Source organism: Aethalodelphis obliquidens, unplaced genomic scaffold, assembly GCF_003676395.1.
Source record: "Aethalodelphis obliquidens isolate GAN/ISIS:26980383/991018 unplaced genomic scaffold, ASM367639v1 scaffold28, whole genome shotgun sequence".
Taxonomy (NCBI): Eukaryota; Metazoa; Chordata; class Mammalia; order Artiodactyla; family Delphinidae; genus Aethalodelphis; species Aethalodelphis obliquidens.
In genome coordinates, this window is record NW_020837972.1 from 174,595 (window position 1) to 194,685 (window position 20,091).

Consider the following 20,091-nt stretch of genomic DNA (forward strand, 5'->3'; position numbering starts at 1 on the left):
CACCCCCCACACCCTCCCAAGTGAGAAGGTCATCATGGTTGGGAAGCAGAAAGAAGGCCAGAGTGGCTGGAGTGTGATGGGTGGTGTGAGATGAGGCTGGAAAGTTGGGAGGCGATACATCACGTAGGTCCTAGCAAGCCAGGATAGGAGAGTGGATTTTACTCTGTCTGATGGGAAGCCACTGGAGGGTTTCAAGCAGGGGAGGGAAAGGATCTAACTTGTTTTTAATTATTGCTCTCAAGCATGTGGAGAGTGTATTGTTGGGGGCAAGAGAGAAAACAAAAAAACATGTGGGAGGCAGTTGCTGCCTGTAGGTAACAGGGGATAGCGGCTTGGTCTCAGGTGGTGGCAGTTGAGACAAAGACAAGCATAGAGATTGGGGTACATTTCAGAAACAAAGTTGATAAGCCCTGTTGATGTATCAGACGTGGGAAATGCGGGAAAGGGTAAACAACGGTAACCCCTAGATTCAGGACTTTAGTAACTGGGCGGATGTCATTCATTAAGAAGGGAAACTGTGTACTTTGATCATTGCTGCTTAAGAGTTTAATCTTTTGTTATCTGTACTTTAAAGCGTGTTGTACAACATATGCATGCTTGCCTTTGTTAAAAGAATAGGACCCAGTAAGCTTTGCATAAAGAAGTAAATAACCATTGGCTCTGACCATAAGTGGAATTCTCATTGTGTAAAAATTCTATTGATCTAGACTGCATTTCATCCTCATTATAGCACAAACAGTAAAATGCTTTGTGATGCAGAAGAAGAAGGAGGAGGAGGAGGAGGAGGAGGAGAAGGAGAAGAAGGAGGAGGAGAAGAAGGAGAAACTGAGAGGAAAGCAGGCTGTTTAAACACATCCACCTCCTTCCTCTCCTCACAGCTTGGTGGGGATAAGAATTCACTTTTAATCAGGATTCCCTTCTGCATGTAGCCTGCCTGTCATTACACATTATCTTTTTTTTTTCATTTATCATCTCTCACTTGATAAATTATTAAGCCTAATGTTATACTATTAAGAGCATAATTACTAGTAATGATTAACTGCATTAGATTAACCTTAAGTTCAAGAATTTCTCTCCAAGATCCCCCCAAAGGGGGACAGTGGGCTTTAAGCAGTTGTAGGCTTTCCTGAGGCAGCCCTTCACCATCTGATGGAATGGGGGCCAGGGGAGCTTTGCGGGTATTAGTCCAGGTTCAGTTCATTTCTATCATGGTCACTACTGTTTTCCAGTCGCTCACCTTGGCCTCATCCGACCTCCCCCACTTCGCCCCGTGACCTGCACTCAGTCATTTACAAAACCCTGACTCTGCCTTCACAATGGCATAGGAAGCTAGCACTTTTTACATCGCCCTTGTACAGGCTGTCATTGCTTCTTAACAGGCTTCGAGGTGCTCTCCAGTCTCCCCCCACCCACATGACCTCTCCAAAGCACAACTCTGATCAAGTCACTTCCCTATTCAGAGACCCTTCTGGACCCCCAAATGAGCCTGTCAAGCAGTCTTTCCTGGCAGTTCCGGGTTTAAAGATGCAGTCCCAGGAATTCAGCAAGATTTCACACTAAAGTTCCCTCCAGTGAGAAGGCAGCATGAGCTTAAAAATTAAAGTTTGAATGCTCTCTTGCCCTCTTCCAATCTGGGTGATCATAACATCCGCAAGCCTCAATCTTCTCCCATGACAGGGTTGTGCAGGAGTCAAAGGAGATTATGAATCAGTCATGACACACTCAGCGGGCCCTCAATCAGTGTCCTTTCTTTCCTCCAAGAGGACAGTCACTTCACCCTCAAAGACAGTTCACAAGAGCTACAATGGACACTGTTATGGACTGAACTGTGTTCCTCCAAAATTTATATGTTGAAGTCCTAACCCTCAATGTGACTATATTTGGAGATTGGGTCTTTAGGGAGGAAATTAAGATTAAATTAGGTCATAAGGGTAAGACCTAATCTAATACGACTGGTCCTTATAAGAAGAGGAAGAGACACCAGTTCTCTCTATGTCTCCGTCTCTCTCTCTCTCACTGAATGTGCACAGAGAGAAGGCAGCCGTCCACAAGCCAGGAAGAGAGGTCTCACCAGAATCAACCCTGACAGCACCTTGATCTTGGATTTCTAACCCCTGGAACTGTGATAAAATAAATTTCTGTTGTGCAAGCCACTCAGTCTGTTGTGTTTTGCCATGGCAGCCCAAGCGGGCTAATACATACATACATCATTGCTTTATCACCTACACTCCTCTGACAGGTTTTCACACCACCCTTCCTCTCACTGGAGCTTGTTAACAATGCTTTCATCACTCTGACTTCCCAAAAGCCCTCTCTGTCCACACCTCACCCATGTTCATGTCCACTTGGGAATCATGCCCCATCTAGGGAGTGACCTATGAAGCATCTTGTCCTTCTCTGTAATTTCCTCCCACATTCCTTCTCAGTTCAGGATTTCAGACTTCCTCTGAAATGTTCCCAGCTTGACCTTGCTTCTGACTAACTTCTTTCCAGGCCTTCCTCATTCTCTGATGGGGCTCAAGAAGCCATTCCAAGTATTTAGATGGTTTGCTGTCACAGTGCAAAATGTGCTGGGTCTGACCAAACCCAACAGGTTTCGCAGCATGGTAATTGGGGAAATAATGTAATGTCATTACATTACAAAGAGAAAAAGACTATGTTTTCCTTTGACTTTAGGGAATTCACAATCATACTTTACTGCCTAAATTTCCTATCCTAGATTGTTGGCAGGAGGGAAAAACCTAGGGAGAAATTAGAGAATCACAGAATCTTCCAGAACTGGATGGGCCCATAGATGTCACAGCTTGAATCCCCTCGGAAACACTCCCTCCCTCCCTCCCCCCGCACCAAGTGAAGGTCAGCTTCTGGATGCGTGCCTCTAGTGACAGAGAATGCCCCACCTCACGAGGCAGCTGAATCCATAGTGGAACAACTCTAATGGTTGCAAAGTCCTCCTTTACCTTGAGCTTAAATCTCCCCATTTAGTCCTACTTGTGCCCTCTACAGTGCAACAGAACAAGTCAAATCTCTCTTCCACAAGCTAGTCTTTCCAGTATCTGAGGACAAGGGTTGTACCCACCCTCAAATCTTCTCCAGGCTAAGCTTCCTCTTCTCATGTGTCTGCTCCTCACTGGTGGCCCTTGTTGCTCTCTCTGTTGCCCTCAGTCCCACCTGTGTCCCCAAATAGGTCTCAGACCCTGGGCCTCTAGACCAGTCCAGACATGGGTTGGCCGGAGCTAAGCAGGCTGCCCTTCTTGACTTACCATCTGTTTTTAACATCATGTGGCTTCAAATACTTTTAAACCTGCCTCTCAGCCATGGGTCTTGGCAGTGCGGAGGACGAAGCCAGTCCCTCTTATTCCCATCACTGTCAGAGAATCTGCCTCTAAATTATCTGGACCATTTAACAAGAATAGATTTCCTCTCATTGCAATTTAGATTCCTGATAATGTGGTTTGCCTTAACAATACAGTGGCTCTATCACTTAAATTTTTTTCACTTCAATCCCTCCAGGGTTTGGCACAAATCTGATGTTTTCCCATGAGCCTTCTCTAAAGGGACAACCACTTAAACCACAAGGAAAACATCTGGCCAAATTCATTTCCCCATACCAACTATTAATGTCTGGAGTTGGAAGCTAGCAGGGACTGCATCTACCTCTCAAACCAAAGGCAGACATCAGTCCATCTAGTGATCGCTCCTTCAGTGCTTAACTCAGCCCTAGAAATGGGCTCTCTAAACCATGCTACTCACAGAGTGCTCTGCGGGCCAGAAGCACTGGCTTCACCTGGGAGCTTAGGAGAGCTACGAGTGCTTAGTCCCCACCCCACACCTACTGAATCAGAGAAGTAAGGGTAGTTCTTACACACAGTGAAGTTTGAGAAACCTGCCCTAGACTGCACTGAAAGTCACTGTTCCTCCTTAAACTTATTTTGACCTCTCTTTGGGAGCAGAAGCCAGCGACTAACTACAAACTTGGGATGCTAAGATGAGGAGAACAAAAAGTTTGGGGTGAAAGAGGCTCTCTCTCCAAAATCCCCTACTGAACTTCCGGAGTTTACCATGGCATTTGGGCCACCCAGTGGGAGACACTGTCACTTCTCTACATGCCAACATATAGCACATGGACTGAAACAAGCTTTGACCAGTCTCACTGGTGAACCCCAGACCCGGCAGGCTCAGTTAAATGAAGACTTCCCAAGTATCCTCATGCCATAGCAAAGTTACTGAGACATTTCATATGGAAGTCTACAGAAGCCACTTAAAGGCTTTGTGGGAAATCCTTCCACAATTTGTCTCCTCAAGAGAAGGGGTTATAAGAGTTCCCAGAGGATGACCTCAACCACCAGAGTCAATAAATATTGCCGACCGGAGGGCTCCTCTGCCCTGCCATGGCATGAAAATGGGAAGAGGAATTACAGGCTCTCAAGGGTCTCTGCAATCTAGCCTCATCCTCCTTCTCCAATCCCAGCAGCCCCTCCACACTCTTCCAAGTCCTGTATGCTCTAGCTAAATCACACAGACCCAGCCTCCTGGATATGCCCTGTGCTTTCCTACTTCCTGCTTTTGTTTACACCATTTCCTTCTGCTTGGAACTCCCTCTCCATCAAGCTCTACCTGCAAAAACACTGTCCCAGTGACCAAAGGGAAGCCCAGTCCCATCTCTCTGCTGACACCTTCCAGAACCAATCTCTTCCTCCTCTGACCTCTTACCCCACCTGTCGTCTGTTGCACTCTCCTGGTGCCTGTCAGGTCCTATTTTGGTAACTGCTTCCGGACAAGTGTTGTCCCCCAAATATCCTCTAGCTCTTGAAGAGCATTTCTGCTTCCACTTAGCATAGGACCTTTCTTGCACATGGCAAGCACTCAGTAAAAGTCTGCTGAGTGAGTGAGTGAGTGGGTGGGTGAGTGACAGCAAATCCTTGGAGCCTCCTCTTGGGGAAATGACAGGAACCATGGTGACCAAATGCCTTTGAGTTGCATTTATTCCCACTGGCTGCATGGAGTCGGGACTCTTAATGGGGACATGCCAAGGATGGCTCTCTCCTGAGGAAGAGCAATAAACCTGTCCTGCCAGGCCCACACGGGGCCCGTTAAAGACAATGGGGCTGACTAGAAACTCTAAACTGCTCTGAGATGTCAAAAGGGTGACCTGTAAGCTCAGTGTTAGTGAGACCAAGACCTCAAGGGGGATCCGACCTTGAGGGTTAGTCTATCAAATCGGCAAAAAATTTTAAATGATAATATTTGGTATTGGCAAGTAAATAGTCTCTCCCACATAGTTCTGATAGAAATGTAATTCTGGAAAGCAGTTTGTTGGCACAAATCCAAAGATCATCTCCTTCCACCATACAATCCTACTTTTAGTATTCTATCTTAAGAAATTATCAGAGATGCAGAGAAAGACTTATACGTAAGGATTTTCTTAGTATGTTCAATGCTACCTTATTTACAATACAGGAAATTTGGAAACAACATCAATGACCAACAATAGGAAAACCACTGGATAAATTAAGGTACATACTTAGGATGAAATATTACACTGCCTTTAAAATTATAGCTTTGAAGAATTTGTTATGAGGAGATGATTGTGACAAAAATGTCAAATAAAAAAACATACAAAGTTATATACCATATGATCCCCAAATTTTTAAAGATAGATAGATAGATATAGAGAGTTATCCAAATTAAACAGTGATTATCTCTGGAAAAGAAGACACTAAGTGTGTTTTTGTATTTTTCTAAATTTCCCACAATGAGTTTGTGTAATTTTATAATCAGAACACAATTCTTTAATACCTTTAACAATAAAGGGCAACAATTCCAGGGTGGTCTCAGATTAACTTGTAGAGCCTGAAGTCTTAGAACAAAGTATGCAGGGAAGTTATGTATTTGTTTTTGGGGTTGTAGAAAAAGACATGAAAATATCATTGAATGCTAATTGAAAACTATGTTTTATATGACATAAAATAGGAAATATATGGGAAAGCCTATTACTTGCCAACACTCAGTCATCTGATGTTAGAGCAGGGATTACCTTGGAAATAATTAAGGTCAACCCTATTCTTTCAGGTGAAAACAAAATTAAAGCCCAGAGGAAGAAAATGATTCAAGTTTACACATTCATTTTTTCTTTACTTCCGCACCCTTAGCAAAGTAAGATAGTATGTGAACACTCAGGACCACGAGCTGAAGAGTCAAGAATTGCCTAAAGCAACAGACAATGGTTCTGTGTGTGTTCCTAGCTTTACCATCAGAGGTAGCCACCGGACTGAAAAAAGAGTGCCCTGTATATGCCTTGAAAGCATAGTTAAACAGTGTGCCTGCCCCCCACCCCACCTTCTTCCCCTCCTATTAAGCACACTGAGAGGCTTCCCACCCAGTTCTAATCTTGGTCCAGTGGTTAGGACTCTGCGCTCTCACTGCCGAGGGCCCAGCTTCAATCCCTGGTAGGGGAACTAAGATCCCACAAGCCATGCAGTACGGCCAAAGAAAAAAAATTCTTGGCTCTGCCAGGACAAATTATGTGACCTTGAGCAAGTCATATTACTACCCTGAGCCTCAGTTTTCTCCACTATAAACTGAGGATAAGAATCCTTCTTAGCCTATTTCACAAGGGTGTTCTCTGGCTTAAATGAAGTGACACGTGAGAAAACTTTAGGAAAGTTTTACCCCACAAAGCCATACTAATCAGAAGAAATATTAATGATACTTTTACATAGCCCATGTTTTGATGGAGTTCCCTGAATTTCCTTAGACAGAGAGGTCATTTTCTCTTGGAGGGAGCAAGATCTTCATAGCTCAAATGGAAAATGCACTCAGCTAATTTCCGGGAACCACTTTCTTTGTTAATGGATCATATAACACCCAGAATGTCCAGAGCTCTGGAGATGGCTTCCTGTTCTCAGCTTCTGTCTTTCCTTTAAGGAATGCTACCAGGATATCTCAGGGCCTCCTCTCCACTACTCTGGGCTGTGCTGGATGCCTCGCTCGAGATATCCTCAGACAGTGGTTCTCAAACTTTGGCATGCACCACAATCTAGACTCAAAATACAGGATGTCCACTTAAATCTGAATTTCAGATAAAAGAATACATTTTTTAGTAAAAGTATGTGCCAATATTGAGTGATACATACTTATACTAAAAAATCATTCACTGTCTGAAATTCAGAGTTAACTGGCCAGCCAGTATTTTTATTTGCTAAATCTGGCAACCCTAGTCAGAATCACCTGGAAGATTTGCTAAACCACAGATGGCTGAGCCCCATCCCCTCAAGTTTCTGATACACTGGTCGAGGTTGGGGTTGGAAATTTTGCATTTCTAACAAGAACCCGAGTTTTTTTTTTTTTTTTTTTTTTGCTGCTGCTGCTGCGGATACCACACTTTGAGAGCTCCGTCCTAGGAGAATAAGAAAGGGAGAGAGGATGACTAAATTACAGTGCCTCTTTGGAGGCCAAGTGTTGGGCCAGGCACTTCATTCACCTTATCTGATCATGCTTACAACAGTCTGTGAAGTGCATATTGTTCTCATCTTCATTTTACAGGTAAGAAGTCTGAGGACAAGAGCAGTGACGTGATTTGCCCAAGGTCCCACAGCCCAATGTGACTTCTGTCCAAGGGACAGAAGAAGAGGCCAGAGCACCACACTGTCTTTCCCCCTTCCTCCCCAGACATTCCCTTCTGAACTTCCCTGAAGGGGCACAATGCAGTCAGACCCCCCCAGCCCACCTCATTGACTCATTGTAAATTCAGGAACAGCATGTGTGTGTCTGCATCACACTTGTATTTCGATACTTCCCTCATCCTCTGGGGAACTGGTCTTTAATCTAAATTAACATCTTGGGTCAGGTGGTGGTGGTGGGATGAATTGGAAGATTAGGATTGACATATATACACCAGTATGTATAAAATAGATAACTAATAAGAACATGCTGTATAAAAAAATAAAATAGAATAAAATTCAAAAAAATAAAATAAAATAATTTTAAAGACTCCAAAGAGTTTATGAGGATTATATCTATCTATATTTATATTGGAGATATAAAATGAGAAATTGAAAGAATATGTATTTGTGAAATCATTTAAAATAACAATAATAGACTTATTATATGTTAACAAAAAATAACATGTATTAATAAAAAGTGACTCTATTTTCCAAACTAAAAATAAATAAATTGATTAATTAATTAATTAACATCTTGGTTCCCTTAGTAAGGAATCTTTTCACAGGGGAAGTTTGAAAAGATTTAATCTTTGACCCTTGCCATCTCGTAGGGATGACATTTCCTGGATTGGGACAGAAGAGAAGGTGGGGCTTACATATTCAGGCTATTTAATTTTGGAGACTCGTAAATATTTAGACACAGGCATTCTCCAGAGTCATCATAATCTCTGTTTACCCTATGTCAACTCAAAATGGACAATGGTGGCCTTTCACTTATTTTCTTCATGAACTCTCTCTTTGCCCCAACAACCAAAGGGGTGTGAAATAAGGAAACGACTGCCAAAGCTGGCATCTTCCCACAGGCTGTTGGCACAAAAGGGGGGTGAGGTCTTCTGTTGGCATTTATAGGTCAAGGAGGCTGAAGACCAACCCTCTCACCAGCTCAGACGGGCTCATCCTTGGGATCATCAACAACTCAGGGTCGCTCACCTGAAGGGCCTGATCAATATGCATGGTCTCTCCCCTATGCTGGCCCTCTTTCAGTTCCCAAGTATCCCAAGCTCCTCCTCACCTCAGGCCTTTGACAATTCTGTTCCTTCTGCTTGGATCGCTCTTCCCCCAGTCTTCATCTGCCTCCTTCTCATCTTTCAGAGCTCAACCTAAATGCCCAATCCTCAGAAAGGCCTTCCCTGATCCTCTTATGTACATAAAGATTCAAACACATTTCCTTCTTAACCCTCACCGCTATTTGTAATTTCAGATACATTTTGTAAGAATGTGTGTCACACACACACACACACACACACACACACACACACACACACAAATATATGCCAGCACCTAACACAGAATGGCACATAGAAGGTAATCAATATGTAAATGTAGAATGAAATAATAGCAATGCATATATGGATAAATGATTGAATTCACACTTTAAGAAGGAGCATCTGGGGACTTCCCTGGTGGTCCAGTGGCTAAGGCTCCGCGCCTCCAATGCAGGAGGCCTGGGTTAGATCCCTCGTCAGGGAACTAGATCCCACATGCTGCAACTAAGAGTTCGCGTGCTGCAACTAAAGATCCCACATGCCTCAATGAAGATCCCGCCTGCAGCAGTGAAGATCCCGCGTGCCGCAACTAAGACCTGGAGCAGCTAAATAAATAAATAAATAAAAAGAAGGAGGATCTGGAGATGAGATACAATAATAAGGACAATGATGATGATGATGATAAGAATGTCCAACTTGGGTAGTACTAACTGTATACTATTCTAAGAGATTTACATGTATTAACTACTTTAATCCTCAAAACAACCCTGTGAGGTAGGTGCTATGACCTCTATTTTGAAGTTGAGGAAACTGAGTCAGGAGAGGGTAAGTAACTCAGCCAAGGCCACAGAGATAGGAATGGATGGAACTGGGGTTAAGACCAAGGCAGCCTGGATCCAGAGCCTATGCTCTTAACCCCAACTCCAAATCACCTCCCTTGCATATAGTTTATCCAGAACAAACATATAGCTGTAGCCAACTCAAAATGTGCCATGCCACTAGTAGACAGGGAAAGCCCAGACACATTTCTAACATGAACAATCCAAAGACTTCATCATGGCTGATAGTTTCAGCACTCTTCTGACCTCAACCAACTAGAGATATTGATTATAACTTACTTTTCCCTTTCTCTGTTGGCAGAATTGCTAGTGTGTTAGAGAATGTTGGGAAGACAGCCAGAGGGAAAGGAGAAGCCAGGAGCTTAGGTACAAACTAGATGACAGGAACTTGGCTACACACAGTCAACTGAGGCCGCGGAACACAAAGGATACATGGGATGGTGAGTGCCTGTGCATGAATCAGAGAAACTCCTCAAAGGAAACCAAGCCTTGAAGAATTGGAGGGAAATGGGTCCACCAAAGAGAGAGAGGGAAGGATGAGGGGGAGAGAGCAAGAGGAGGAGGAAGGCAGGGGGGAGGACGAAGAGGAGAAGGAAGAGAAGAAAGAGGAGGAGGAAGAGAAAGAACTGGTCCTTCAAGAGTAAGGCAGTCACTGGCATGCTAAGCAAAAAACTCTCACCACAAATGAGACACAGATATATGGGAACTGACAAGGTTTGCAAAATCTTGACTTAAACTGAGAGAAACCAAATGTTTGAGATAGTGAGGAAGCATGACCACACCAGCCTTTACCAAGGAGTCCAATCTGGGCTGAAATCAGGCACCCTAATTAGGGCCAGGCTTGGTTTTCCAGTTTTACTACCATGAGCCAAGAAAAAAAAAAAAAACCTAAAGGAAAAAAATGTTCTGTGTACATAGGAACAGAAACGTGGAGCACTGCTGGAAGCAGCCTTTCACTTGGACTCAGCACCCTCCTAACCTCCTGAATTCTTTCCACCACCTACACAGTGTAGTCACTGCACCAGAGAGCAGAATGCAGGCTGAAGGCTCAGGTGACATTGACAAAGGGATCCAGTATGAGGGTCTGGGGACATATCCCTCTTCTCCCTCTCATTCCTTTAATTCAGCACATACTAGATGCAAGGCCCTGGACTAGGTGGTGGAAGAGATTTAAAAAAAAAAAAAAAAAAGATTAAGGAAAACACAGGCTCAACCCTGGGACAAATGAAAGCACACACAGCTACATGCAATCAGAGCAGGAAGACAGGGCCACCTGGACTTGGCAGGCACCCGGGCTTATGAAGGTCAAGTACTTGTCTGTCTCCCATCTCACATCTTCCCAACCCTTGCTCCCTTGGTGAGCTCTCTGCCTCTCCTATGTCCATTCGCCTTGTTCCTGCTCTTCCTCTCTCATTCATGAGTTCTCACCTAGGTATTAGGCCTGCCAGGCTGTTCCAGGCCTCCCGGTGGCCACTCCAGTAGCATCCTAAGTGACTGAACTTTGATCTGATCATTAGGTTTTAGAGACTTAATCAGATACATTTTACTCAAAAGAGTCTAAGAAGTATGAGAAGCTGTCCTCTTTCCTCAGAGAAAATTTCCATCAGGGTCTATGGTCGAACCTAAATGAAAGATTGTCTTGGTTTTCAGAGAAACCTGTAGATTGTACCTATAGATCTCATAAATTTCCATCTCAAAGGATAAGGAAAAAGAGACCTGAGTAACCAGAAGAACAGGGAGAACCCTAGCTCTACTGTTATCTTGTGTGAACTTGGGCAACCCATGGGGTTAATCGTCATTCTTGCTGGATCACTGAGGATTCAATCAGATAGATGATTGAAAAAAGAACAAGAGCTAAACCTGAGAGTTTGTGTGCCAGGTTCTGTTCTGAGACTGAGTGTGCATCCTCAAAACAACCTCAAGTAAGTACTGTTATCTCTGTTATAAGAAAACAAATGTAAGGCACACAGATGTTTAGTAACCCAAACAGGGTCACACAGCTAGTAAGGGGCAGAGGCTGCATTTGAACCCAAGCAGCCTGGCCAAGACCTGAACAAGAGGTCAACAAACTAGAGTCTACGGGCCCAATCTGGCCATCCTCCTGTTTTTATAAATAGAGTTTTACTGGAACACAGCCATGCCCATCTATCTATGTATTGTCCATGGCTGCTTTCATGCTACAGCAGCAGAGTTTAGTAGTTGTGACAGAGATATTTACTTTGTGGGCCTCTGCAAAGAAAGTTTGTCAACCCGTGACCTAAACCACTGTGATATACTCCTCTCTGATGATTCTTTAATAGTAAAGGAAGGAAAGAAACTGTGGCTATTGAGAGACACACAGCCATCACATTTCCACTGGCAATGGACTGGCTCGCATGTACACACCCATTTCCCCCATGCTTGTTCCTTCCTCTGTGGTGTGAAATCTCAGCATTTTAGTCCTGGAAGAGGCTTTGAGATCTCAGTCTTACTGTTTCCCACACTGAGAAGACTCTCTGAGACTCAGAGAGGCTGATGATTTGCCTGACGTCACAAATCTAGGACAAAGCAAGTCCTCTGGCTCCTTGTGAGGTCCCCACTCCCTTTAGAATACTTACTTCTGAAGTGTTTGAAAATGCCTTGGGGGTTGTTGAAGGGTTGGCTCAGCCCTGTTGTACTTGCTGCTCCCATGGACCTGGCTCTGCCAGTGGTCCTGGCTGGTGTGACCAAACTCTCTTCCAAAACAAAAGTTCTCCGTGGGGCTGTGTACCTGGGGCTCTATCTCTCTAAGTAATTTCTGCTGCCACTAGCCAAGGCATGGAGAATTTCCCCTTCAAAGCTCACTTTCCTGCTTTCACGTCTCCCACATCCTCAAAGAATCATATAGCACAGCACCCAGGCAGCTGTTCATCAAAGGCACCAAACCATGGTGCCAGCCCACAATTACATAAGGTTTCATTTCACTAACAAGGTTTCGTGTTTCTCAGTTGGCTTGGCTTGCCTCAATGTGACTCAGGTTTCTGGGGCCCTCCCTGCCTGGCCCTCTTTGTGAGTTGACCTTCCTTTACCCAGCCCTGGAGTCCTTGCTCCTCCTCCCAATGGTCCCTCACTTTTATCCCTAAGCCAAGCACAAACTATTTCTCCCTCTTGCCCTCATTAACTTTTTAAGAACGGGGTCCTTTTCTAGAGTGCCTGGATCTCCACCTGTTACAGGTCACAACTGCCACATTCAAAGTCACTGAAGCCCCCAGGAATGCCCCCCAACTGGCGTCTCCTTTATCCAATCTTCTTTCAGATTTTATGAGCTCTGATTTCCACCTGCTTTTCTCATGGGTGACTATCCAAGCCCTCGGGGCCTCAGGTGTATCAATCCAAGGTCAATACAAGTCCTTTCCTCCTAAAAATCCCCTGGGACTATCCTTCCGAAGTTTCTCTGGTTGCTCACGCATCCTACAGCACAAAGCAACAGTGCTAAAGGCAGATGAAGGAGGCAAAGTGTCCCCTTGGAGGCTGAGAGAAATGTCAGCTGCAAGAGCCTGTGGCCCCTGTGATGTCCTCCTTGGGCCAGCACATTTGAGGACAGATATTCTGGTTATAAACTTATAGACCGAAGACAGGCTTAAACTGACTTTGTATTTTAATCCAAAGGGAAATTTAGAAGCATAGTTTTGTGAATTCCCTGGCAGTCCAGTGGTTAAGACTCTGCGCTTCCACTGCAGGGGACACGGGTTCTATCCCTGGTCAGGGAACTACGATCCCGCATGCCCCGCGGCCAAAAAAGAAAGAAAATACAGAATGTCTTGGCAGGCCCCAATTATCTGCATTACCTATTCAGGTATTTTCCTCTGAATGCCCACCCAGAAGGATCCCCTCCAGCCTGGCCAACATTAGCACAATGGCCTGAGCGAGGACAAGGACGGCTGGGAGAGGCACGCATCCACCCAAGAGAGGTCCCCAAACCTCTCCTCCCCACCAGGGTGTGGGTCCCTCAAATGTCCCTAAAACCTTGGGGGGGTGCCCCATATTTCCCACGCACGTGCTTCTCCTTTGCACCCAGAAGTGCAATTGAACTGGTCAAACCACACGTTCCAATTTGGGGACTGCAGAAGGCAGCCGTATCCATTTAAAAAAAAAAGAAAGAAATATATTCTTTCTGAAATATAGTTTTGATGCAGTTTAAACTATTTTTCAATTTTGGAGAGAAAGTAGTTTGATTTGCATTTTCTTGCATGCCTTGTTGTTCTTTCAAGTGTGTACTACAATAGTTTTAAAATCATTTTAAATTTTAGAATGGAAATCATCATGCTTATTTTTCTTCTAAATTAGCAGTTTTTAAATTTTGTAAGTCAGCAGAACCTTGCCCTCAAACAAAATCTTAGCAGATTCCCCTCATATAAAATAAATAAAAGACGGGTTGCTGGGAAGGAGAGTGAGGGCAGCCCCTGAGGCATTTCTACAGCGCCTAAGAGTTGTAGTGAACATATTTTTAAAGACTGCTACCGGGGAGGGGGAAGGGTAAGCTGGGACGAAGTGAGAAATAGCACTGACATATATACACTACCAAATGTAAAATAGATGGCTAGTGGGAAGCAGCTGCATAGCACAGGGAGATCAGTTCAGTGCTTTGTGACCACCTAGAGGGGTGGGATAGGGAGGGTGGGAGGGAGATGCAAGAGGGAGGGGATATGAGGATATATGTATACATATAGCTGATTCACTTTGTTATACAGCAGAAACGAACACAACATTGTAAAGCAATTATACTCCAATAAAGATGTAAAAAAAAATAAAAGATAAAAACTACTACCTTAGAATATAACCATACTTTACTGAATCAAAAACACCAACTATTGTAAGACATACCACGGAGCACGAAGAAGAAAAAACATTGCCACTTAAAGTATGGCATGCCACTAACTGTCAGACACAGTCAATCTCAGAACTGTAAAAATGCGGTCAATGTGTAGCTGGAATTGATAACTTACAGTAGTATAAATAAATTACATATAAATCGTGTTCATATACTCACACAATGTGAAAGTTAAATTTAAGTGATGTGGTAGCAATATCTTCACATAAATGCTAGCTTCCATTTACTGGGCACCAGACAAGTGCCAGCTGGGGCGTTGCCCTGACACTCTTTTTTTTTTTTTAACATCTTTATTGGAGTATAATTGCTTTGCAATGGTGTGTTAGTTTCTGCTTTATAACAAAGTGAATCAGTTATACATATACATATGTTCCCACATCTCTTCCCTCTTGCGTCTCCCTCCCTCCCACCCTCCCTATCCCACCCCTCTAGGTGGTCACAAACCACCAAGCTGATCTCCCTGTGCTATGCGGCTGCTTCCCACTAGCTATCTATTTTATGTTTGGTAGTGTATATATGTCCATGCCACTCTCTCTCTTTGTCACAGCTTACCCTTCCCCCTCCCCATATCCTCAAGTCCATTCTCTAGTAGGTCTGTGAACATTAACAAATGGAAGGAAGGTTAAGAGCGTCAGGGCATCTTAGGGGTAAGATGCCCTGACGCTCTTAACCTTCCTTCCATTTGTTAATGTCCCCATTTACTGAGCACCTGCCAAGCACAGTGTTGAGTGCTGCACATGCATAATCTCATTTAATCCTGACAAGAACCCTCCAAAGTACATATTATTCTCCTATTTTATAGAGGGAGGAACTGAAGCTCAGGGAAGTTCAGTGACTTCCCCAGGGTCATACAACTAGTAAATGAGGCAGGTCAGATGAGCTGACTTCAAAGCCCATACTCATTCTACTCTAGAATTTTCTAGAATTAGAGCATTTTCAGAGTTGGGAGGGACTTAGAGGTCATTGTATCCCCATTCAAGAATCCCCCTTGCCAGGATCCCTAATAGATGTTGATATTCTCGGTAAATCTGACCAGTTAGGGAAGAGTCTACCCAAACCAGTGATTATCAAGCCTGCCTAATCATCAAAAGCACCTGGTAAGCTTTTTTTAAATGCAGATTCTTGGGGCCCTCTTCCAAGGTTTTTTCATCTAGTAGGTCTGGAGTGAGGTCCAGGAATCTGTATTTTTAGAAAGCACATCCAGGTGACTCAGATACACCAGCAGGTTTATGAACCATTAACATAATCTCGTGAAACCTTAGATGGAAACTGTTGTTGGAGGAAGAAAAGTCAAATTTCAGCCTCATCAAGGAAACAGGGACTTCTGCACAAAAGCGGAATGATGTCATGTTTCTCTGTTGGTTAGAATAATCCAAGACATGAGTAAGGAAAACAACACCCACCGGAAACCCCACATTATCTGTTTTGGGTGGGGCTAATCCTCTCATCACCCAACTCTCAGCCCAGATCCAAACCCAGGTGCCATCAGGAAGAAAGACATCATCACTGGTTAAGATGTGATGTGTTCCCAGGCCTAGCCCAAAATGTATATCTCCTACGGGTGGTTCTGCCCCATGCCTCTGCCTTCTTGTTGGCTTCTCCAAGACCCAGAGATTGGAAGCTAAGGCCTTATCCCCAATAAATCGGCCCTAGAAAATTTACATGAAGAGATATGAGTTTCCTGTTAAAGAGGGAGGAAGGAAGAGAAAAGAGGTCAGGATGCAAACCAAGGCTGGATAAACATCCTGGATGGCAGGCTTACTCTTGGGGGCATTGAAGCATTAGATGGGGTGGGGATACACTGGTTTCTTAACAACTAAAGTAAACTGCAAGGTCCTATTCAGTTTTCTAATTCAGAAAATCTCAAGTCCACTGAGATTTCATGCCAGCCTTGGCTGTGAAATCTGTACAGCAGCACTGTCCAATAGAACTTTCTAAAATGATGGAAATGTTCTAGATCTGCAGTGTCCAATATGGTGGCTACCATCTACATGTAGCTATTAAGCACTTGAAATATGGCTAGTGTGACTGAGGAAACAAATTATTTATCTTATTTTAATTTCAATTTAAAAAGCCAATGTGATTAGTGGCTACCATATTGGACAGTGCAGTTCTAGAGGAACTACTCCAACCTTGCCTTGAACTTTGTGATCAGAGCTGCCTATCCAACACCAGCTTTTAGGAAAGCACCAAAGTTCAAAGCATGAGAAGATAAAATGTGTCAGGAGAGACCACCATGAGGGACCCAACACAGAAGTCAGCATCTGCCCAGTATTCTTGGCCAAGGGTAAAGCAGAAATGACTTCAGGGATAACATTAGCAACTGTGAAGATGCCAAATATTAAAATCCATCCCCAAATAGCTGATCAAAGGCCAAGTGCAGGAAGTGGCATGATTTCCTCCTACCTTCCCTCTGTTCTGTGTATACGACAGTGACAGTCTTCACTTTCTTGCTTCTCTTCCTCCATAGCTGTCGCTCTCTTCTCATTGTATGTACATTTCATTACCCCTGCCCCTTTCACCAGTCAGTCCTGCTTGTATCTTACGCCCAAAGAATTTCACAATTTGGCCAATCTGGTCAACCAGTAGTTTCGATGAGAACTCTGGATTGAAATAATCATTGGGCTGACTGATAACCCAGCAGAGCCCTGTGCTGTTAGGATGGAAGGGCCCTTCCAGTTTCTCTTCCACCCATGCACACGTCCTTTGATTGGGATACTTCTGCCTATGTGCAAGTATCAGGGAAAACACCTCACGTTTATACAAAATACAAAATCCACCAAGAGATGAGGAAAACTGTAACTGGGGACAGTAGGGGGCTCCTTCTCCAGCCACTCTACAAATGTTTATTGAGGGCCTCCTGTGTATCAGGCACTGTGTTAGGCTCCTGAGGTAGGAGAGATAAAGTCTTTCCTCTGTGGGTCTTAAAGTAGCAAAAAGGTAGCAAAAGAGCTACTATTTATTGAGTTTCCACCCCACAAGCAGTCTCCGCTTCTCATCATACTCCTGGAAGGCAAATATTACCAACTCCCATTTTATAGAAAGAGAAGTGGAATCTCAGACTTGCCCAAGATCACCTCGGACTGTGTGCTCTTTTTGCTTCTCCACGCTGTCCTCCTTGTGAAGTCTTTCCTCTGTTTATCCCTTGAAAAACTTCCAAGTGTTATTTATTTAAAGGCTATTCCCTTACTGCAAGAGATTAAGGGTGCCCAGAGACCTGGAGAGCAGGTGACCCATTATCAGGGATCTAAGGCAAGAAGAAAGAAGAACCATCACCCAAAGCCAACAAGAAAATGGCCTCCTATGGGGAATATCGTGGTTCAGCAAATAGTATTTCAGAGAAAACTTACCGGCCACCACACCATACTTCGTCCTGCCAGGAAGAAGCCTCCAACAGTCCCACGATTAGTGGAAAACATGGCCTGGGGAGGAAGTGTCAAAAATTTAATAGAAAACTAGAACGGAGTAACCTTGCCAGCCAAGAGGATCACCCCCATCCCCCATATACTTGCACTTTCTTCAACCCACTTCACTTTCTGAAACACTTCCACATTCCTTACTTCCTTGAAGCTCAGAAGACGGAGGCAGGAACCTATATTTGACAGGCAATGAACACAGATTTGTTGAGCCCCCTGTGCCCTAGGCAGTGCCAAGGAGAGCATGGCTCAGATATTTCTGGACTCCTGGCAGGGAGGCTTCCATAGGCCATAGTCTTAGGGCCTCTGTAGTGGTTTTTCTGGGAATAGCAAGGGGACCAACAGCCCCAAGGAGCAGGGGAGGTAGCTAGGGCTGAAACAAAAAAAAGTTCCAAGGAATCAGGCTCTGAAAGTTGGTCAGGGAAAGACCATTCTGAAGGTCATTCTGAAGACTCCTAGAGTCCATAAGGAGCTTTCAGATACATCTCTGCAGATCCTCACAGCCACGTGGGGTGTCATAAGAACAGGTAAGATTGTACGCATTGCACATTTGAATAAACTGAGACTGAGTGGGGTTACCAACATCGCAAGGCTGGCATGTGTCACAGCCAGTGCTAAACCTGAGAACCCTGGCTCCTGGCTGGACTTTCCACCATGTCTGGGAAGCTGAGAGTACTGAGCAAGAATCAGCCACACAGATTCCTTGTGACACTTTAGGCTTTCAGTCACATCTGGTTTCTACAATTATTTTTTTCTTTTTAAAAATCAACACTTCCTTTTATCTCTAAAAAAAATCTCTTGGCCATGAAGGGGTTAATGCCCACCCTCCTCTACTCTAAGTCAAACGACTTCAACCACCTGCTAGCACCTCAGCCTCCTGGCCTGCGGTCCCTCATGAAAGCCTTTGAGAGTGACTGGAATATGTTCACACTTAAAAATACCTCTCTTCCAGTTGCTAGGTGTGCCGACGTCTGTCACAAGTGAAATTTCCAAGTTCAAGACTGCTAAGAACAAGTTTCTCTGGTTTGGTGTGTCCCCATAGTCCCAAAAGGGAGCCACACACATTTCCCTCTCCCCAGCACCAGGCCACCCTCCAGTCTTCCTCCTCCTCCTCCTCTTCCTGGGCCCAGCTTTTCAGCTCTCACTCACTCCAGCCCCTAGATCCCAGGGCACAAGACCTCTCCCAGGTGGGGGACGCAGGGCAGCCCCTCTGCCTTGGGCTGCCCCAAAGCACCTGCAGCTGGCAGAGGCTGGTGTCCTTCTGGATCTACCCTGCTTCTTTCCCCTCTGAAACTGGATGACTAAGAGGCAGGACAGTAGTCACCTTCCTGGGGCTCATTTCCCAAGCCCTGGGATCCTTCCTGCAGCTACCAGCTGGTCCTCTCCTGCCCCTCACACCCCCAGCCCCCAGCCTCTCCAATCTCTCACTCTCCTTCTCTGCTCACAGAGCCGGGGTGGGGGAGCCTCCTCAGGCACTGGCCAGCACCCCGACTTCTGCTCACCCTTGCTTGGCCCCTCACCTCACACGGTGCCCCCTGAACTCCTCTCAAACATTTCCAAGTCATTTCCACCCGGCTCCACACACCCTTCAGCCCACCTTCCCCTCCTTGCAGTTCACCAAGGCGGTGGCTCCTCCGTGTGCCCCCTCCTCCCTCCCCTTGGCCCTTGCCACCTCAGCCCGCGTTTCAGGACCCCTACATACCCACAGCCCGACAGCCATCACCACCACGAAGTAGACAACAATGACAGAGATGTCGGCCGCATTGCGGATGCGCTCATAGGCCTTGAGGGGCTCGGCGGTGGCAGAGGTCGCAGGGCTCCAGGTACTACTGTCCATGACGGCGGCCGCAATGCGTCCCTCCAGCCCAGGCCGCTCGCTCCTTATATGGTCTCCGGGTTAATGATCAGTCCCGGGGAGGGGACCCGTGAAGTCTGGCAGCAGTGCTGTCTTGCAGGAGCCCCAGCGCTGCGCCGTCGGGGAGCAGCTCTGAGTGCACAACAAGGAGGAGCTGGCAGAGCTTTGGCGGTGAGGTGGGCGGGTAGATAAGCACTCTCCCTCAAGTGGGGTGGGGCCGGCCAGGGAGTGGTGCCCTCCTAGCACAAAGGCCCACTGTGCTCCCGCACCGGCACTGGGCACGGGGCAGCTTCACCTGGGCTGCTGTGTGGCAACACCCAGGCCAGGGCTCCAGCGGCTCCATTGAGGAGCCAGGCTTCCTGGTGCTGGGGGCCTAGAAGCTTCAGATCACCTGCCACCTGCTGTTGGACCAATCTTGTATT

The 20,091-nt window shown here is 45.3% G+C and overlaps 1 protein-coding gene across 2 annotated transcripts in view; it reads right to left on the reverse strand.

Moving 5' to 3' along the window:
- The window catches only part of SLC5A1 (solute carrier family 5 member 1), a 52,578-nt gene extending 32,792 nt beyond the window's left edge, over nucleotides 1–19,786 (reverse strand). The window contains exons 1-2 of one of the 2 annotated variants that reach the window (XM_027124187.1): nucleotides 19,517–19,786; nucleotides 17,749–17,820 (exon numbers count right to left, since the gene is read on the reverse strand). In XM_027124187.1, the coding sequence (XP_026979988.1) occupies nucleotides 17,749–17,820; nucleotides 19,517–19,651 (207 nt within the window). In that variant the 5' untranslated portion in view covers nucleotides 19,652–19,786. Of the gene's footprint in view, nucleotides 1–12,146; nucleotides 12,404–17,748; nucleotides 17,821–19,516 lie in introns of those variants that run through there. The other variant, XM_027124188.1, reaches the window with a different exon arrangement.
- Between the last annotated feature and the right edge of the window lie 305 nt (nucleotides 19,787–20,091).